Source organism: Dama dama, chromosome 18 (genome assembly GCF_033118175.1).
Source record: "Dama dama isolate Ldn47 chromosome 18, ASM3311817v1, whole genome shotgun sequence".
Lineage (NCBI taxonomy): Eukaryota > Metazoa > Chordata > Mammalia > Artiodactyla > Cervidae > Dama > Dama dama.
The window spans coordinates 27450602-27473260 of NC_083698.1; the positions used below are offsets into that span (position 1 = coordinate 27450602).

A 22659-nucleotide genomic window follows, 5' to 3' on the forward strand; every position below is an offset into this window, starting at 1 on the left:
ATAACTTTCAGTTCAGTTCAGTCGCTCAGTCGTGTCCGACTCTTTGCGACCCCATGAATTGTAGCACAACAAGCCTCCATTGAGTCGGTGATGCCATCCAGCCATCTGTCTTCCCCTTCTCCTCCTGCCTCCAATCCCTCCCAGCATCAGGGTCTTTTCCAATGAGTCAAATCTTCGCATGAGGTGGCCAAAGTACTGGAGTTTCAGCTTCAGCATCAGTCCTTCCAATGAACACCCAGGACTTATCTCCTTTAGGATGGACGGGTTGGATCTCCTTGCAGTCCAAGGGACTCTCAAGACTCTTCTCCAACACCGTAGTTCAAAAGCATCAATTTTTCAGCACTCAGCTTTCTTCACAGTCCAAATCTCACATCCATACAATGACCACTGGAAAAACCATAGCCTTGACCAGATGGACCTTTGTTGGCAAAGTAATGTCTCTGCGTTTTAATATGCTGTCTAGGTTGGTCATAACTTTCCTTCCAAAGAGTAAGTGTCTTTTAATTTCATGGCTGCAATCACCATCTGCAATGATTTTGGAGCCCCCCAAAATAAAGTCAGCCACTGTTTCCACTGTCTCCCCATCTATTTCCCAAGAGGTGATGGGACCAGATGCCATGATCTTAGTTTTCTGAATGTTAAGCTTTAAGCCAACTTTTTCACTCTCCTCTTTCACTTTCATCAAGAGGCTTTTTAGTTCTTCTTCACTTTCTGCCATAAGGATGGTGTCATCTGCATATCTGAGGTTATTGATATTTCTCCCAGCAATCTTGATTCCAGCTTGTGCTTCATCCAGCCCAGCGTTTCTCATGATGTACTCTGCATATAAGTTAAATAAGCAGGGTGACAATATACAGCCTTGATGTACTCCTTTTCCTATTTGGAACTAGTCTGTTGTTCCATGTCCAGTTCTAACTGTTGCTTCCTGACCTGCATACAGGTTTCTCAAAAGGCAGGTCAGGTGGTCTGGTATTCCCATCTCCTTCAGAATTTTCCACAGTTTATTGTGATTCACACAGTCGAAAGCTTTGGCATAGTCAATAAAGCAGAAATAGATGTTTTTCTGGAACTCTCTTGCTTTATCGATGATCCAGAGGATATTGGCAACTTGATCTCTGGTTCCTCTGCCTTTTCTAAAACCAGCTTGAACATCTGGAAGTTCTCAGTTCACGTATTGCTGAAGCCTGGCTTGGAGAATTTTGAGCATTACTTTACTAGAGTGTGAGATGAGTGCAACTGTGCGGTAGTTTGAGCATTCTTTGGCATTGCCTTTCTTAGGGATTGAAATGAAAACTGACCTTTTCCAGTCCTGTGGCCACTGCTGAGTTTTCCAAATTTGCTGGCATATTGAGTACAGCACTTTCATAGCATCATCTCTCAGGTTTGAAATAGCTCAACTGGAATTCCATCAGAGTAGACCTAGTCTGAATGCTTCAAATGCTTGCAGAAAACTAGCCAGGAAATTATTTCTGCAAATAGTATTTAGGTGTTCTTTTTTCTAAAAGTGAAAGCAAAGTTGCACATAGAATCACCTGGGCTAGGCTGAAAGTAGACTCACACTGCTTTTCTAATGCCCCTGAAAATGAGAAAAAATAATGATTTTCCAAATAACTCAACAAAAACAAAAACTGATGAAAATATTTATGAAATAGAATGTTCTAAATAAATTATGTTTGGTTAAATCATGTTTAAGCAGAAAATTTTTTATTACCATTCTCATTGAACAGCTTACAAAAAATGATTAGTCCATGCCCCTCATTCACTAACAAGGATATCAAGAACACAATGGACACCATGTTGACAGGAGCCACAAATTCAAACACTTAAGGAGCCAGGTGCAAAAGGTAAATCCATGAGGCAAGTCAAAGCATATCCAAGAGCCCAGCATCTAGCCTTTAGTAATGGTCTCCAAATGTCTTTTACTGAAAGCTGTCTTTTATTAAGCAGCTCTGGTATTTGCTTCTTTACATTTCGGGAGCACCATCCATCATCGCAGTGAAGTATAGATACTGCTGTTACCTCCATTTATTAAGTGAGAAGATGGAAGCACTAAAAGAATCAGGTACTTGTCTGTGGTCACACAGCCCAACATAGCAGTGCCTAGGTAAATGACAAGCAATGTGACATCAGGCCATGAGCCCCTCAGTTCCGTTCAGTTCAGTCGCTCAGTCGTGTCCAACTCTTTGCGACCCCATGAACCGCAGCACGCCAGGCCTCCCTGTCCATCACCAACTCCCGGAGTCTAGCCAAACTCATGAGCCCCTGCTTATCATTAATTTGGGCTTAATAATTAGAAAATGGTAAATTAAACACATGTTAACCCATTTAATCCCCACCATAACTCTGAGAAGTAGATACTAGATACTAGTATTTATACCTCTTTTACATATATAAAAACTATATCACAGAGAGGTAAAGACAGATTCCCAGTGTCATGGAGCTAATAATTGCAGAACCAAGAGTTGAAGCCCCGAGTGGTCTGTTTCCAGGGCCCCTGTTCCTAGTATGGCTCTCAGCCAGAAAAATTTTGTATCCTGCCTCCACGAAGATATTTCAATGTCCAGAGATAGTTTGGTTGTTACAACTAGGGGAGGAGGGACATATTGGCATCTAATAGGTAGAAGCTAGGGACATCACTGAGTATCTTACAAGATGCAGGACAGTCCCACACCACAACACAAAATGTAAACAGTGCCACTGATGAGAAACGCAGGCCTATGAGATTATTACTGTGCAGCCATATGGATAGAAAAATAGGCCAATGGGAGAGATGGAGAATGACAATACATAAGTCTTCATCTTTAAATAAATCTGTGCTATCAGATTGTTTTCATGCTCTGTCATCTAAAAATTCATTTATAAAAAGTAATAAAAAATAATCCAGATAATTGATAAGCTTTCACTTAACCAAGACATTTTTTCATATCTTTTTATGATATGCAATAGTTCAAATTCTATATTATTGTATAAGAACTTTTTATAATGAATCTCACTTTTATGGAGAGTCTCAAAAGCTTATTTTTTGTCACTACATAGGTACATTATTAAAATTCATACATCTCTACACAGTTATTTCATTAACCAAAACTGTTTCCATTTAATCTTTCTTACCTCCTCTTTCCTTCTGACAGTTTAAGTTATTTCTTACAAATCACAGTGAAAGTGTTGGTGAAGAAGAAAAATGTGAAAGGAATCCTTTTGCCCTTAACTACTTAGGCGCTGCCTTGCCACATTGCTTTCCCTTCTCCCTTTTGGCTGTGAAATTCTTGTTATCTCTATTAGTTATTTTCAAAGTTTAGAGAAACAATATGTGAGGGGTTAGACAGAGGGGGGGTTAAGGCTGAGGAGTAGTGACATCACCCAACAGGACAGCTGGCTGAGAGGGAGTATTCCTGCTAGTGAAATACAAGACATAAAAGGTAGAATACTTAATACTTAAAGATACTGTGCTTCATGGGGGAAAGGGGGAAGGGTTCAACAACGGCCATTAATCCACAACTCTCCTGTTAACAATGGTTTATTTAAACATCTGTTAAGCATTTGTAACTTTAACAAATTGGCCTCGAGGTACTTAGAATTTTCTTTTAAAACAGTTCTTTCTAGGGTTAAAAAATGTGTTTTTTTAAGCTTAAAAATACACTGACCTTCTTAATGATCTTCTGAGAAAAAATAATTTTCTGGATTTAAATTTTGTATATTTTCAGGCAATGTTACTTCCTGTTTTTGAGAAGGAGAAAGAGATTAAGAAGGCTCCAAAAACTGCTTACATTTTGGACTGCTTTTTAAATACTGATTTTATGTGTGTTAAGTATAAGCTGGTCAAAATATGTGGATTAATTTTTCCATAAAATATGAATGGTTTAAAAATTAAGAAGGCGGCATGCTTGGCAAACTCTGATTTTTTTTTTGTCAAAGCAAAAATATTTGAAAAGCAGTTGTTGCCATTAGAAAATATTCCCAATGCAGCTAGATACAATTTTTATCATAAACTGACAACCTAGGATTTGAATATAGGATTTTCTTCCTTTAAATAGACTTTGTACTACACCATGTTACATATCAAATATATATTTCATGCATGCAACGCTAAGATGCTTCAGTTGTGTCTGACTCTTCACAACCCTATGGACTGTAGCCCACCAGGCTCCTCTGTCCCTGAAATTCTCCAGGCAAGAATACTGGAGTGGGTTGCCAGGCCCTCCTCCAGGGGATCTTTCCAACCCAGAGACTGAAACCTGGGTCTCTTGTGTCTCCTGCATTGGCAGGCAGGTTCTTTACCACTAGCGCCACCTGGGAAGCCCATCAAATATATATGCACATATACATTAATATATTTGCATTTCAACACTTGTTACAGAATATCACCTCAGAATGTGATTGTCACTAATATGCCTCTGTTTCTGAATATTAGATATTCTTTTAATTATGTCACTTGGAGACCAGTGTTAACCTAAAAGGTGCTAAAAACTTTGTACAATGTTGAATGCAACCCTCTTCATTTTTCTGAGCTTCTGATATTTTTATGGCACTTTTGTCTTTTAAATATCTTTAATACTTTGATGTTAACCTAATTTTTTTTAGTAATTTAAATGCCTCTAGTAAAACAGTAATCCTTTCCAACCCAATACATTTTTATGTTAATCATACATATGGTTCTCCTTATAACAGATGTTTGGAAGTGTGTGGAACTGATCCACTAAATTTCACTCCCTTCTTTATCTCATTTTCTCATTTCTCATTACAGGAACATCCCTCACTAGGCCAACTATCAGAAAAGTTAATAGACAACAATATTAACGTCATCTTTGCAGTTCAAGGAAAACAGTTTCATTGGTATAAGGTATGTTAACTCCCAAAATGTAAAAATTAAAATGTTAGCATCCATAGTTAAAATTAGAATACTTCTCAGAACCCCTGGTAAGGATTCTGGGGTTCTTATACTTTGTACAATCTAAATTTAATACTATATTAAGTAATGTATACTACACAGTGTCCTAAGTTAACATTTAAGTATAAATAAATACAAATTCTATGTTTGCAAACCTAAAATTAGAATCAGTGAGGGCACAGATAGTACTTGGTACTAACTGTGACAATATTGGAGTAGACTTTTATCAGGTAAAACGTGGCTCACACCCCAAATATACCACGTCCACATTCCTGCTTATTCTAGTCCATGGGCATATCTTTATAATAGATTAGATTGGGGAGCATCAGTATATTTCAACAAATCTAGCACCAACATAGCTAGGTTTTGTCTAGGTCATCTAATAAAGGAACAGGAGGAGCCATGGAAGTGGCTGACTCAGCCAAAGCCTTCCTACATAAGAATCATTTTGGTTTTGTCCAGAATCTTTTCAGCCAGGTGAGTCCTACAAGCAGAAGACATTTGACACCTGTGTCACTGAGGCAGCACCCCATGGGATTCCTCCTGTCACCCCCAAATAGAACTTCTGTGACCCTGCTATAGCTCTCTCTGCACAGTCTTTTAGGTTATTTTTTCCAGGAAACTCTCTTTTTTTCATTTCTACAATGGTGTGATACCCTAATTTTCTTTACACATGTCTGGATCTTCATCTCCCTTGTTGTCTTTGCTTTTACCTTGTACCCACAATGTCCTTTACTTATTTTTTTTTAATATTTCAGAGAAACTATTTTTTCTTTTGGTTTCAACGGCTACTTGAATTCATTTGCATTTGCCACAAAGCTGGTGTTTTCCTAATATCTGTTTCCCTAATATCTGACTACTACATTTATCATCTGAAAGTGCTACTTTAATTATATCATTTCATCCCTTAGCAATTGTATCATTTCTTCCCTACAGTGAAGATGTAATTCCCTGTTTTCCAAAATTTACATACCATGGAATTCGTTTTAAGGAAAGAGCTGTTAATATCCACAGAAGTAGAGCTCGGACTCAAATTAAATGCCCAAATCACTTTATTAACAATAGTAACAGCATCCACTTACTGAGTACTTACTGTTGTCAAGCACTGAGTTTATTAACATTAATCCATTTGATACTCTTAAAACTCATAACAAGAAGGATAATATTACTAATATGCCCACTTTAAAGATGAAGGAAACAAAGGCATTTAGGGAGGTTATATACTTTCCTAACAGCCTAAATCCTGTGTTCTTAACCTCTAAGCTTAAATTTCAAATTGAATTTCAACTCACTGAGCAGGTTTTTATTGTTTTGCTCTTTTTTCTCTGCTATTTATTACTTCTTGAATTACTTGCTCTAGCAGTTTCTTCCTATTCCTTTAAGAAAATTTCCACTGACTGTTAAACCATAAAACCAGGTTTATTATTAACTGAATTGCATGCAAAGTAAAAATCAACAGGTTTTAAAAGTGTAACAACCTCTGCTGAGTCCTGTATATGCCATGCCGTCACCCAGATTGGTTGCTCACAGACATTTTTATCAATCACCTTTGTCTGAGTTGTAACAGGTTCCTAACCCATCTCCCAAATCCACCTTTCACCTCGCTGCAGGGTGAGCTATTTGAATCACACTTTGAGTAAAGTGCTCCAGTAGTTTCCTCTGATCTAGAGGATCAAGGCTTTATTATGGCATATGAGGCTAGCGGGTCCCTGCTGGCCTCGCTGACCTCATCCCCCAAAGCTGTCTGCCTTAAACTTGTCCCTCCAGTCACGCTTCTAATTCTCCTGTGAACACACTCACCAGGCTCTTTCTTTCCTTTGTAACCCTGTTCTTGCTATTTATCTCCCATCCCTGGAAGCCTTTCTCCATTATTATTAACTCTTACTCATCCTTGAAGACACAACTCATGATCCACCTCCTCCAGGAAACAGTCCCTGACAAATTTCCCCGGCCCTCAAATGCCTGCTCAGTATCCCTCTCATTAGAGTCCATATATGACTATTGCTTCATGGGAACATCATTTTTTGAAACTGTCATTTACATTCCTGTGAGATTCTTAAGGGTAGAAACTATGTGGCCTAATAATTTAGCATTTCCAAAGTGGCATATGATGCTACTTAATAAAAGTTATATAAATGAACTTTTAAAATATCTGACAAATATATCTCCCTTTTACTGAGGTACTAAATTATTTGTAGTTCTTACTGTTCAAGTAGTAGCTGGCATACAACAAGAACTCAGTGATACTTGTGAATGATAAAATGAATATATAAATGCATTTCAAGACTTTTCATAATCTGATTCCATATAAACATGCACCATTCACTCTAGTAAAACTAGTTACTTCTCTATTCTTAGTTAATCTACAACTTCGGTAAACCTTTAAGCCTTTACTAATTCTCACTTTCTCATTAGGAGTACCTAGAGTCCATTTTTTATGGACCATCAGAACACCTGTTTGATGAAACTTCCATTTGTTACTTTGATTTTTTTTCTCCTGTCTGGACAAATATGTCCTAAAGACCGAACCATGGAAAAGCAGTTCTGCAAAATATTTATGTTACGTGAGAAAAGAATTTTGTAATTAAGTAAATGTTAGAGAATGTGGCAGTTATTATAATAATGCAATTATTTCTGAATTGCAGGGGTATACATTTTGAGTCTCTATGTGGAAGAAACCATATGCAGAACTTATCAAATTCATTTGCCCTCAGAACCATTTTCATTTTAAAATCTCTCGGGACCAGGTTCTGTGGTCTATACTTTAAGGTTTAGGTCAGCATGTAATTTGGGTCCTCGGACACACTCATGCACATACAAATACATATCATTTCAAGTATATATGTTTTAGCTGCTTTAGTTAGTTGCTTATATTTTTTCTTGTGTTTTAACTTTTTTATTCATGTAATGACTCATCTTCCATTGATACCTATAAGATTTTTAAATATTTTTGATTGCTAAGCCACTGTACATAGTTGTAATTTAGTTAATGTTATTGGTATGTTTTCTAGGACCTTCTACCCCTCTTGCCTGGCACCATTGCTGGTGAAATAGAATCAAAGGCTGCAAACCTCAATAATCTGGTTGTAGATGCCTATCAGGTATGTATATATTGTACACATTTTTTTTTTTCAAATAAACTTTTAACCCCAATTTCTACAGCAAGGTACAAACTAATGCCCTATCATCTTGAGAGGGGTGGTGGAAAAACATTAGATTAGGAATTAGGAACCTGATTTAGCCCTGGCTCTACCACTAACTAGTTACAGAACCTTGTTAAAGTCATTTCAGCTTTCTGTGTTTCACTATGTCCTTTGACACAGTTTACTAAATTCAGGTTAAGTTAGAGACTATCTAAATTTCCTTATTAAATGTTCAGAGAGTCACCAAGTCACAGCCATAGAATATACTTTATTACCAAGAAATGTCATACTTTCCAGGACCATATAGATAATCAATCCACTGTGTTATTTCAACAGCAACTTTTCATAAAAAAATGAACTGAGATATGGAGGCTACTAGGAGAATTTTGTTGGGTTCTGCTAGATCATCACAAGGTTGTTCAGTTGTTTGATTCAAAGAATTACCTTGAGAGATATACTATTTTATTGAGATGACAGTTGTATGCTGTTCCCAGGTTGTGAAGAGTAGGTGCTAAATACAAAGTTAAAGAAATATCTGCTCTCTCAACCTAGGTCATTCCTGGATAGAATAATCTCTTTTAGGACACTGTAAAAACAGTAACTGTCATTTTAACACTACTATGAACTAGTTATTTTCCATACATGACCTCATTCAATCCATTCAACCCACCTATAAGGCAGGTGTTAGTACTCCCATTGTGTATTTGTAGAATTTCAAAGAAGCTAAGCAAATTAACCAAAGGTCAAACAGCTAACAAGCAAAAGAAGCAGAACCAGAACCTAGGTTTTCCTAAATTCTAGCTTTCAGGTGCTTCCTTCTGTATTATACGGTCTGTTTTCTTTTTTGTTTACATGGTGTTCAAAGATATGCTTTGTTCTATCTTGAATTTATGTGCCATCGACAAACTCCCACTTCTTCAAATTCTCTTATTGCCTTCCTGACACAGTAGAGTTGAACGGTATTAACAGTAGCCCAAGTATTGTTAGAAATCTCAGGCTTCTCATTTTCTTCATGGAACATCTGCCTTCAACTCAGGTACGAAAGAAAAAGGCAGAAGTGGATACAGGATAGAAACTGAAGGACTTGTTTAAACTTTTTTTCTTTAAAAGGAAAATGAATCTTGCAAGGTTTTTTGTTTGTTTGTTTGTTTTGCCAAAGCATTCATTGTTCTATGTCTCAAGACTGTGTTGGATTAAATAGGAAAAGCAACTTTAATTACAATTTCTTTCTCACTGTTACCAAAAAGAAAGTATTACTAGGACTGGAGGGACATGTTATCAAGGAAAATCAAACCTGTGTACAACTCATTTCCAGCAGTAGTTTGTTCCCAAGGATAATCAAAATAAGAAAGGAGCTTACAGTATTAGAAGTCACCCTATTTTTCCTAATATGAACCCACATATTACCCCTTAGAAAAAATGTAAGTTGATAAACTTTCCTACATATCAAATTACACCCATGGAAAAGGAAACAATAGCTTTTTTTTCATGTTCTTTATTTGCTAGGCTAGGTCTGTGATGCATTATTGTAGTTCTGATTAACCTTAAACAATTTTGAAAATACTAACAAAATCAGCAAAAACTCTGACTAACCAATATCGTGGGATTCTGTTATAATTTTATATGTTTGTACTTTAAAAAATTTTCTGAAAATTCATTTCGTCTTCACAGTCCAACAGAAACCATTCATAATTCATTGAAGAAAAAACTAATATTTTATTCTACTTTGTAATTCTTGGCATTTCATTTTTAAGACTTTTGTAAAATTACATACAAATTTAGCACATGGTGAATGTGATTGCATTTTATTTTTTATCCTTTACATTGTCATCAAAATATAAAACTATATAAAAATTTATATAAAACTATATAAAAAATAAAACTAAAAAAACTATATAAATTAAAACTATATATAAAGTATATAATTAATCATAATTAACTGAAATTAAAAAATAAATTATATTGACTAAAAGGAATTATACTTCATAAAAAATAATTTCTGTCTCTGCGCCTGTTAGATATTAAAAGGCAAGCTTAAGACTGTCTGAAACTTGGGGAGGGAGGTGGGAGGGGGGTTTGGGATGGCAGACACATGTATACCCGTGGCTGATTCATGCCAATGTATGGCAAAAACCGCCACAGTATTGTAAAGTAATTAGCCTCCAAATAAAAGAAAGAAATTCATTTTTAAAAAAAGAAAAAAAAAAAGACTGTCTGAAAATTTCTTAACCTCAAAACTGGGCAAAATTTTAGATATTTGTCTTCATATCACACTTGAAAAAACACTGATATAACTAGTTTAAGGTTTTAAGGGAAGCAGAATTTCAAAAGGGCGAAAGAACACTGACGGTATTAAGCAGTTCCTTCTGCTTTGTCAGACCATCACCGCATCAGCACCGTTAGTGCACTACCGCCTGGGAAGCCCAGGTGGCTCAGTGGCAAAGAATCCACCTGCAACACAGGAGATGCAGGTTCCATCCCTGGGTCGGGAAGGTCCTCTGGAGAAGGAAATGGCAACCCACTCCAGTATTCTTGCCTGGAGAATCCCATGGACAGAGGAGCCTGGAGGGCTACAGTCCATAGGGTGACAAAGAGTCAGACATGACTGAGCAGGAGAAGTTTCTATTTTTTCCTGAAACTGTTTAATTAAGTGATTACAATGTATGGATTCTCTGGTTGATAAAAAAATGTGACTGATATAGTCTTACCTAATTCAAATAGAATTTACTAATTTGAGGAAGTATCTTACTCTAAAGATTTACTACCATAATTCCATGATCAGTTATTAACCTCTTTGTTGACTATACAGTTGAAAAAGAAAAATTACTCAAGTAAAGAATTAGAAGCCAAGGGGATATCTTTTTCCTTCATACCATGTTGCTCACACTCTTTTCTTACATACTTCATCTTTCCCCTTTCCTTTTGTTTACAAAAATGTTAAGGATTTTTGCATGTGGTAGACTCTTAGTTTTATCAGATGAAATTCACACAGATCTACAGAATATATTTAATGTAGTTGTAACTTTTGGAACTGAGATGGGGAGAAATTAGGATATGCTTGATACACATAATCAGCATAATTGGCAATACATACATGTTTTTGAATGACTGTATAAATAAGTGAATAAATGAATGAATCATTTTCTGCCCAGTAAGAGGCCCTATTTTAGTATTAAGAATTGAAACAATAGGCAAGCTCAAGGGATTTGGCAAAAATCCTAGGCCATTCTTGGAGAATTTACAGGGCCATAACTGGCAGGTATTTCTTATACCTATAGTATAGAAATGGCCTCCACAAAATTTACTTTTCAATTCTGTATCAATAAGACATTTTCGTTTCCATGATAGTCTTAAGCATCTGAAACTGAAATGTTTCTTTAATAGCAGTAAATGTCAGAAGCATGTTCCAGATTTTAAGCTGTTAAGATTTATGTGCTATGATGTATCATATTGTGTATGTATTCTCAATGCTTTATTCAAATTTTATCACAAAATATAAATGTTATTGGATTAAAATGATTATTTTTGTAACACAGACTGAGTGAGAAATGTCTCTGAAGTGCTCATAATGCAGTCATGGAAATACATGAAAAAAATAGAGCAATTTAAAGACAGATAATCTAATCCTTCAGTATTTTTTATGTATTTCAAATGTAGCTAGGTCATTATGTGGAAATACTGTTTTTAATCAAGATTTTATAAAGACAGACTCTTTGATTTAGTTAAAAAATTAAATCTAGAATGATATGATAAACTTGACAGTTTAGTTGCTTACATTTGAAACTGCTATAGTATACAACTAAAAAATGTCATCTCTGCAGAAACTCATTTCAGAAGTGAAAGTTCAGGTGGAAAACCAGGTAAAAGGCATCTACTTTAACATTACTGCCATCTGTCCAGATGGGACCAGAAAGCCAGGCACAGACGGATGCGGAAATGTGACAAGCAATGATGAAGTATGTGGGTGTGCATTTTTCCGATTTAAAGTAAATTAACTTGTTTGGCATGCTTTCTCACAGAAAACTCAAACCTTTCTGAAAACTTTGCTCACTACTGACCTTAAGAATCTCATTTACACTTCAAAGTAACTTTCATTGTCTATTCCTAAAGTTCCTACTTGTTGTAACTCCATTGACTGTTCTCTCAAATTCTCTAGTACTTATTTTAAAATAAATATGTATCATATTAAATACTTATTTAATAATAATCTTTGCTATTATTATTGATGACACAGCCAGTATATGTTAGGAAATCACATCTCCTCGAAAAAGTGTCTGTTCTGATGATGATGATAATACCTTTTTGTTTCAAATCTGAAAATTCTCAGAGTAAATGTGAAAGCTGAGGGTAAAAGCAATACAGAAGAATGGGAGTGATGGAGGGGTTGATAAGGATTAAGAATTATAAAATCTTTCACTTTGTGATTGTCCCAGGACACTTATATTATCTCAATACAATGATATAGGAGGTAGGGAAATTTGTTAAGGACAACAACAACACAAAGAAGTGTCATCATTTAACTAAAAAGGAATAAAATATGGAAAAGAGATTCAGATTATAGCAGCATGAGGAAATAGGACCATGGGAGATAGGGATTCTCCCAGAATTGGCACAAGAGAGAGTAAACACACAGAAATATACTTTAAAAGGAAATTCTTGTAGAACAAGTGATTTTCAGTGAGTCATTTACCTCAGTGAGGCATCAGTTGCCTCATTTTTAAATAAATAACTTGAACTAGAATATTTCTAATCACTCTTCCATCCATCTCTAATGTTCTATGATGTTATTATTTTAATATCATGATATACAGAAAGAGCTACTGAAAGATTAAAAATTCTACTGTTCTGTTAATAAGGTTGAATAAAGGAGAATCTTCCTTTCTTTCTAGTTAGAATATACTTTTCCCTCTTGGAAAGTTTAGAATCTACAGGTAGTATAGTTGCTCCAACAAACTGTATATTTGAAATTAATTATTTCAAATTCAAGTTCTGTAGGCTTCTCCATAATCACTCCTTGAATTTTGTCCAAAAGATATTTTATACCAGTTTACAAAAAATAAATTTTATTTACACTGAGTATAGAGAAGCTTTTTTCTTTTGTGCTCGCAAAAAATAATGCAGTTATTACTTTTTTAGAAAGGATTACCTTCTTAGAAGAAGCTCTTTCTTTCGAAATCAATTTTGGCAAAATGGTTTAGCTTACTTCTTTTTCTTTGTCTAAGTCTATTTTTTTCCCTCAATTTCAACCAAGTGATATAAACAGTTTGACTATCAAGAAGAGTCATTTGACCTCAATTATAGAAATCCCAAGTTTTGCTCTACTTAATTTTGGCAGTGACCACATTATCTTACAATCTGTTACTCCTTAATATTTTAAAGAGAAAAATACATTTCAAGTCTGACACCAATTATACTGATTTTAATATTATGAGACTAATTCTAATTCTGCATGGATATGGATAACATATAAACCTAAATTTAGATCTTTCTTTGTGTGTGTGTGTGTCTGTGCTTCTGTGTGTATGTATTTGTGTTAGGCTTTTTGGTTGGGATGGATATCTATAATCTACATACATAAGAAAGAGGAAATCTCTATATATTCATATATATATATATATATATATATATCCATCCATATCTATTTACCTAATCTATCTCCATCCCAACCAAAAAGCTTAGCACAAATTATTTTTAAATTGTAATATATCTCAGTCTAACATGGAAGAAAACTATAAACCTTGTTTGCCAAAATACCTGAAGATGATACGATGAATTAACAAATACAAATACACACACTAAGCCAATCTTACTGTGGAGAAAAAAGTGAGAAAAATTTGGCAAGAGAGAGCAATTATGTAGTTCATGGGGGAAACCAATTCCTGCCAGGCCAGATCATTAGTCGCAGACTAACATCTCCACTGAGAAAAATGTACGACTTTGTATTGAGACCTTAGGACCTAAAAGTTGAGAGTCCTGAATCTTTTTCCCTTGAGTAACATCAGGGAAAGCCCCATGTTTTCCTCTTAACATTATGTATAAACTAAAATTTAAGTCCAAAACTTTACTTGGGCTCTAGGAAAACAGAAACAAAATAAAAACTGTTCATTTGAACAATTGCTCATTTCAGGGTTTTAAACCAGTAGAGCAGAAGCCCTTGACTTTAGTTTATTTGATCTATCTCTAGTGCCAAATATTTGCCGTAACTCCACAAGTTAAGGACTGGATCTAGAAAATGGTCTATTCTCTCTCGTTTGCTAAGAAGTCATCTGAGGATATAAATGAATGATTGGAAGTAGATAGCTTTCAGATAGATTTGAATCCATGTCCGTTTAATGGTGCATGATAGGCAAGCCTCAGTCATTGCATCCTTTAACTCTCCAGTTCCTTAATAAGGAAATAAAATGAAATTAAAAGGTAATGTTATGTCTACATATGAAAAAAGAATGCATGTGTAATTTATTAATATTAATTTCTTATAGATGGTATAGTGTTGACTTAAAATATCATTAACATATATTAGTAATAAAAACAATCAAAGTATATAAATGTATTTTCTTCCCTCTAACCCACAAATTTAGGTTCTTTTCAATGTAACAGTTACAATGGAAAAATGTGATGTCACAGGAGGAAAGAGCTATGCAATCATCAAACCTATTGGTTTCAATGAAACCACTAAAATTCACATACACAGAAACTGCAGCTGTCAGTGTGATGACGGCAGAGGACCTAAAAGAAAGTGTGTAGAAGAAACTTTTCTAGACGCCAAGTGCTTCCAGTGTGATGAGAATAAATGTCATATTGATGAGGACACATTTCCTTCTGAAAGTTGCAAGTCACACAAGGATCAACCTGTTTGCAGCGGTAGAGGAGTTTGCATTTGTGGGAAATGTTTATGTCACAAAATTAAGTTTGGAAAAGTGTATGGAAAATACTGTGAAAAGGATGACTTTTCTTGTCCATACCATCATGGAAATCTGTGTGCTGGTGAGTATAAATATGTACATGCAGTTATTTATATAGTTGTATATTAAGCTAGCATATATGTTAAAGTATCTTTAAATCACATCTTTATAATTACCAACCCTGAATCTGAATTTGATACTTAAACTTTCAAAGTCTGTGAAATTAGGACATAGCCACAGATATACTGCACATGATTCTGATATTTATAGTTTAAATTATTTTGTACAGGAAATACTTAAAAATTAAAACCAAAAATTAATTCGTATTTTCAAGTACGCTTTGACCTTGTAAAGACATATACCAGAAAAGGAAATTACTGACAATGTTTGACAGATTTTCTATAATCTGGGTATTCTTCTAGAAGACTCTGATTTATCCTCATAAATGGTCACTCCCTTCATCTTGTTCAGAGAATAGTTAGCCATAAAAATATACTTTCAATTCACTGTAAAATTCTTAATGTGTTATTAGAGATGGCATTATAAATCTGTAGTAATATAAACCTGTCTACTTTATTTTTGGAACAACACCAGCAACAGAATTGTCAAAGGACAGTACTCTTCAAGAAAATACAGGTTTCATAAAAAATCAAGATTAGTCCCAGAGGCCACATACAGACGAAATTTTAAAATGAAATAATTTAAAACAAAAAATATCAAAAGTATGTTTTGGCTAATTCAATTTACTGCCACCTAGAGGTTAAATTCTAGAAAATATATACAACATTTGAAAATTAATGCAAAATACTTTTTTAATTAACTTTTCTATGGTAGTGTACTAAATCCATTTATTGTTAAAGTACCTTTTCAATGTTTGCATTCTGGTAAGCAAATATTAAATTATTGATAACATGAAATATTTCATTTTAATAAGCTTATGGAAAGTAATAAACATATACAATGTAAGTTTTTATTCTTGTATAAATTAAAAATGTGCCCTATATCACATAAATATGGGATGGACAATTTCCTTTATATATTATACACATAATATTTTATATTCTAAACATTCATTCAGCTGTACTTAGCATCTAGGTAGAAAGGGTTATAGATGACTTTAGAATAAATCCACAATTATCATCTAAGTTTTTTAGTGCTAAAACTGCTTGGGACAGGGAAGAGAAAGAATTCTGAGGTCATCATTTCCTACAGCTGTCAAACTCTCAATGAAGTCTGAAATATTGAGACACTGAGAATTCCAGTCTCTGTTAACAGTAAAATATTAAAAATCAGTCTACTGGTCCTTTTACATGACTGTGATAACTACTGTTCCAGAGGCAACTGAGAATCTGCTTTGAATTATTTGTATATAAATCATAACCACAAACTGTAGGCTGACAAGTACTTTCTTCACTAAGGTCCTTTGAAAATAATAACACATGTTCACAGATCTGCTGGCTAGTATTAGGCATGTAGCCCATATACAGAGAATTGAACCTGGCAGGCATTTGCTTGGCCTGGATATGATTAGTTTTACAATTAACAAATTGAGCTTATCCAACAGTAGAGGCTACGGAACAGTTACCCTGTGAGGTGTTCCACAATACAAGAAGAGAGGGCATAAGCCAGAAATTGAGGGAACTAAGAAAAAGAAGGGGAGGAGGAGGGAGAGAGAAGAAAGGAAGGAAAGAAGGAAGGAAGGGAAAGTGTTTGGTCAGATAAACATGAAAAACATTATACAGCCCTGAAAATGTACCCTCTCTTGAAAATTTCTAGTTCACATTAGCATATTAAATTTTGGATACCTTCTACAGGCTAAAACCCACTTAACTAAGTATAATCAGTGTTCTTCCTCAACTCCAACATGCACAAACATACCACCCTGATTTCTCTCTTGCTTTCTCTCATTTACCACCTAATAACATTTCACAACATACCTTATTAAGACATGCACCACTAACCTGCTACATAATGTGCTGAAGATGTGAAAGGATTACTTCAACTTCCCTGGAGATCTCATCTTTAATCAAGGCACTAGCAGAACTGAAGCTCTTAGAAGAGTTTGCCCAGTGGACCTTCAAAGTTATCCCAGGCCCTTAGCAATAATGATCGACTAGGAGAGAAAATTATGGAAGCTATTCATAAAATACCCCTTTCTTTCAAATTTCAAACCAGACAACACTACTTCAGCCTCTGTTACTTCTTTGTATCTGTGTCTTTTTACTTTAGAACTGAATATACAGTGACCTTCAAGTAGCTGGGCAGTCACTGCAGCAGGGCAGAATTCACGACGGTCAGCACAATAGATTAGCATGAGGAGATTATCTACAATAGGACAGCTTTAAAAATAGTCACTCCTGAGTCCTGGGATTGTTTATGTCAGACAAATAGAAAATGATGCTGTTTCCATTCACTTGACTGTCAGTGTGTTTCCACTGGATGGAGGGGAAATTCATGTTTGGAAATGCTTCACAAAGTCAGTGATCTCGGTAACTTAGATGTTGGAGTATCTTTGTTGCAGGGCATGGAGAGTGTGAGGCGGGCAGATGCCAGTGCTTCAGGGGCTGGGAAGGGGATCGCTGCCAGTGCCCGTCTGCATCTGCCCAGCTCTGTGTCAATCCAAAGGGCCAAGTGTGCAGTGGGAGAGGCACATGTGTATGTGGCAGGTGTGAGTGCACTGATCCCAGGAGCATTGGCCGTTTCTGTGAGCATTGTCCCACATGTCACACAGGCTGCAGTGAAAACTGGTATGTGTTTTCTGGTTCCAAACCTATGTAAAGCAGTCCTTCATTTAGCCATGTTTAATCTTTTCTATTTTGCCTACCTTAACCAAAAAGTTGCTGGATCTTCTCCAGACAAATTATCATCATGCTAAAAAAAGAACCGAATGAGGAATTTAAGAATTAGAAGACTTAGATTCCAATCTTGGGTCATGCATGAGAATTTATCTAGGTATTCACTGCCTTTTTTTGAAACAGTTTTTTTTTTAAAGAATAATATTCAGTGTTGATAAAGATTCAGTGGGGCTGTCCCCCCAGCTTTCTTGAGATGTAGTTGACATATAATCTTGTGTAAGTTTAAGATGTACAATGTTATGATTTAGGAGCTGACTGCTTCCCAGCTTACTATTAATTAGCTTTTTGATCTAGGAAAAATTGTTTAAATTCTCTGTGCCTTAGTTTCATGATATCGAAAGTACAGATAATAATAATGCTGTGCTATAATTCTGTGAAATAATTAGATGTTCATGCAAAAAAGCCCTAAACTTTTATACTTGCTGCACAGTAATCATGGAATAAATGTTACCTGTTATTATTGTTTTATGTTTATTCTTTTAAAGATAAAAGAGCAGTAGCTATGAAGCACTCTAGAAAGAAGCGATGGATAAGTAAAAGGTTACATTAAATAATGGCAGCATTGTTGTTTTGTGCCAGTAATTAACTGCTCAAAGACAACTACTCAAAATATCACTATGGCTTACAATTTGTTTTAATCATTTTTTAAAAGATATTCTCAAGTTTTCACAATTATGCATGAGGTTATGTAACTCATTAGGAAGATGATGATGGAGGTATTTCTAGTCAACTCAATCAAATTTTGAACTGTATATTCACTGCAAAATTTTTTCCAGCAGTATCATAATAGTCATCTTCTAAAACATCTGTGCTAGATGGTTTTGTTTTTGATTTTATAGTAAGGCTATCTTATTCATTTCCTGGAAATTTTATTTTCAATACAAAAAATATCATTATGTTGATTTTATACATTACAATATTTTAAGTGACTAGAATGTAATTTTGCTTGGTATTAAATTCAGCCAAGATTACAAATAAATGTCACAGGTTTCTTTCCCTGTTTAACAAGTTTGCTGTCCTAAAAAAGTGCCCTATTTTGTCATTTTATTGTTTACAGAAAATACTACAGGCTACAACCTTTTAAAGAATTAAATGTTTTCACTTCTGTTTCCCCTTATAGGAATTGTGTGCAATGCCTTCACCCTCACAATCTGTCTCAAGCTATACTTGATCGGTGTAAAACTTCATGTGCTCTCAAAGAACAGCATTATGTGGACCAAACATCAGGTAAACAAAAGTTTAATAATCAAAGTACTGAAGAGTATCTGTAGAGAGCCATGTCCCCCCAAAAAGCTCAGCCATCCTAAAAACAGAAATAACTGCCTCAATGTTTACAGTCTCCCAGAAATGGTACTCTATAAAACCAGTTGAGGATATTTGCCATGGTGTGACTAAACTATTAGATCTCTCATCTCAACTACCCAGCTAAATTCACATGCTATGCAACTCCATGGAATTACACCAAACAGATTTTCTTGAGAGACCTCATGAACCAAGAATAGGCGTTTCCTATGTAGAGTCCATTTCACCTTTAAAAACAAGGTCTGTTTTTCTGTTTTGCAGAGGATGGGGTGGGGAGGGAGGTGGGAGGGGGGGATCGGGATGGGGAATACATGTAAATCCATGGCTGATTCATGTCAATGTATGGCAAAAACCACTACAATATTGTAAAGTAATTAGCCTCCAACCAACAAAAATAAATGGAAAAAAATAAAAATAAAGACAAGGTCTGTGGAGCCATAATTATCCTTCACAGCCCAAACATGCTTCCAGTCATAAGCTTCCTCATGTGAAACTAACATTTACTTTCATGTTTCAGGAGATGCAAAAAAAAAAAAAAAAATTCTAGGTAATAATGATCTGTTTTTGAGAAGTACATAACTTCAAAAGGCAATTCCTTCCTTCAAAAGGCAATAATTTTCATTCTGATGCAAATATAATCTAGAGTTGAATGAGAGTTTTCCAGGTGGCCCTAATGGTAAAGAATCTTCCTGCCAATGCAGCAGATGCAAGAGATACGGGTTCCATCCCTGGGTTGGGAAGAACCCCTGGAGTAAGAAAAGGCAACCTGCTCCAGTATTCTTTCCTGGAAAATTCCATGGACAGAGGAGCCTGGCAGGCCACAGTCCATGGGACTGCAGAGAGTAGGACACAGCAGAGCAGAGCACAGCTTTTTTTTCCAGGGTGAATAGATATAAAGATGGCACAATGGAAACGGTATGGAAATCTTAGTCTGAAGACCTTGGCTTAAGCATGTTTGTTGATACTCTTAATAGTAGCTAAGCCGTATTAGCCCTCTTACAAAATTTCCCTGAGCCTCAGTTTTCTCATCTATAAAATGGAAATAATATCAACCTCAAAGAGTTGTGTCAATTAAACCAGTGAACATGAAAAAAATTTTAAAGATGATATATGAATGTAAGAAGCATGTGAACTCTGTCTTCAAAGACCATTTTGGACAAAAGTTCACTAGAACTGAAATGCCACAGTGCCCTCCTTTTGTTCAGGTTTAAGATGTTAAACTGTATAAGAATTCGAAATGAAGCCTGAAATTATGTATTCGTTGAGAACATTCCTACTGCTACCATTATTTCTGGTCACTCTTTCAACCTGTAAGAATTATTATAGGTCTTAGAGATATTGCACAGAAGAGTAAACTTTCTCCAGAGTTTTGTTTCCTCTCCCCTCATATCCATACTAACCTTAGCCCATAATAAATTTAGATTTGAAAAGAGCCCATGTGCTGCCAGATGCGGCTGCAGCAATCACACCCAAAAGCCAAGTGCCTTTTCTAATGAATAGAGCACTAACTGTCAACATGTAATTTATTATGTTAAGTAAATAAACCTATTTTGACCTAAGTGTGGCTAACAAATGTATTCCCTTAAAGCTCCTTAGGAAAATCCCTTGCTTGACCTAAACTAAGAAAAGAGGCATGGCTGGAGCTAAATTTTTGGTTCTCCAAAATTAAAAATTTTTAAATGCATACAGATTTGAATCCTGAAAAGGTCTTCCATCCTAAACCATTAGAAATATTTATAAAATGTATTAGTAATAATAGCTAGAGGGCTCCCCTCCCCTTCACAACTGTTGTGCAAGGAGAGGAAAAAGGGCATTTGTTAACCACCTCTATTATCTATCCACTTGATCACACTTAAAGGGTTATTTTGCTTTTCCTGGCTAAACTCCTACTAGGCAAGAAGCCAGAAAGTGAGATCAAGCCACGCGCCCCCTTAGCTGATTACTATTCTAAGTCGGCCAAGGGAAATGAAAGGCGTGCATGTCATGAACCTGGGCACTACCAAAGGTAACACCTTTTAATAGAGCATCTTGGATTCTCTCTATGTATGAGACCATAACACAGGGGGACTCACACTTGGATTTGGTGCTTCTACTCCAGTTAGTGGTCCTCCAGTCTCCTTTTAGCATTTCTTTCAAGGAACTTTAACATTATGACCAAAAAAAAAAAAAACACTGGCTCTAAGTCTTCCCACTTGGAGAAGAGCCCTTGCCCTTTTTACTGAATTCTTGGCTATTTAAGAGCATGCTTGGTCATCCGTGGGAATTCAAACAGAAATCACTCATGACTGGGTGACTGCTTTTCAAAGTCTTGGCAGGTACCCTCCCAAAAGCCCTTCTCAAGGAGACTCTCAGACAATTAGATGAAGTCCCCAAAGTCTGGAAAATGTGCAGAAAAACACATGGCACTTTAGGCTGGGAGGTAATTCTGTGAGTGTGGGGCAGCTGATGAGTTCTGTGGAATACTTGTGTATTATGCAACCATGTTCCTCTTAGATTAGGGTAATACCTCTGGCAGCCACAGAGGCTGTAGACTTTCCAACTAGAGTTTGCCAAAGGTCTAGTGCTAAAACAGAGACCTAGCACGCCCCTCTTAATACAGCATTTCCTTTTCCAGCTAGTAATTATCTGTTCTTGAAAAAACAAAAAGTGGTATTTTTAGAAGCAGAATATGATAGATTTAGTTAACAGACAAGTAAAAAATAAATTAATAAAAATTGAGGAAAGAAAGAGATTTGGGTATTGTCCCAAATTGTACACTCCCATTTCCTGGAGAAGCTATGTGTAATAATAATGAAAACTTACACTACAGTTTCAAAGGAAATATTTATTCATCTATTAGAGTAGTACTGATTTTAGCTTCTGCAGATGTTTACTTTATTTTCCATTACTGATGTGTAACAAATGAGGAGTAAGCATAACAAGAAAAACATATGTTAATGCACGGAGCTGTTAAATAATTCTTAAATCCTATTTTCCACTTAGTGATCCACATCATACCACAAAAACTGTCCTTCTCTCTATCATGGTTGAAATCATATTTAGTTAAGGATTTGGACATATTCTAGTTAGTACAGGAATCAAGCTGAAAAAAAATAATCTTATTGAATACCTTAATTGTGGCTATTCTCCGAAGGAGAGTTTTTTGTTGAAAATACTTGAATAATAAATGTGTAATAATAATTAATTACTTTTGAATCAACAACAATGGAAGTCCTTTGTTTTGAAAATGTAGATTTGCAAATATCTCTGATCCTATTAATTGAGATGATAAACACTATTTATTTCTAATACTACTGTTAGAATCCTTTGATTTACTCATTCCAGTTTTTTAAACCATGTATTTGTTTGCTTCTTTACAGAATGCTTCTCTAGTCCAAGCTACTTGAGAATATTTTTCATCATCTTCATAGTCACATTCTTGATTGGGTTGCTTAAAGTCCTGATCATTAGACAGGTGATACTTCAATGGAATAGTAATAAAATTAAGTCCTCGGCAGATTACAGGGTGTCTGCCTCAAAAAAGGTCAGTGAATTCTAAAAATGAATTACTATCAGTGTGTTATTGTCTA

The 22659-nt window shown here is 35.4% G+C and overlaps 1 protein-coding gene across 2 annotated transcripts in view; it reads left to right on the plus strand.

Moving 5' to 3' along the window:
• ITGB8 (integrin subunit beta 8) overlaps positions 1-22659 on the plus strand; it is a 95170-nt gene that overhangs the window by 66923 nt on the left and 5588 nt on the right. For both annotated transcript variants that reach the window (XM_061165039.1, XM_061165041.1), the window contains 7 exons: positions 4745-4840; positions 7900-7989; positions 11853-11987; positions 14610-15015; positions 17455-17680; positions 18909-19015; positions 22450-22613. In XM_061165039.1, the coding sequence (XP_061021022.1) occupies positions 4745-4840; positions 7900-7989; positions 11853-11987; positions 14610-15015; positions 17455-17680; positions 18909-19015; positions 22450-22613 (1224 nt within the window). The remainder of the gene's footprint in view (positions 1-4744; positions 4841-7899; positions 7990-11852; positions 11988-14609; positions 15016-17454; positions 17681-18908; positions 19016-22449; positions 22614-22659) is intronic.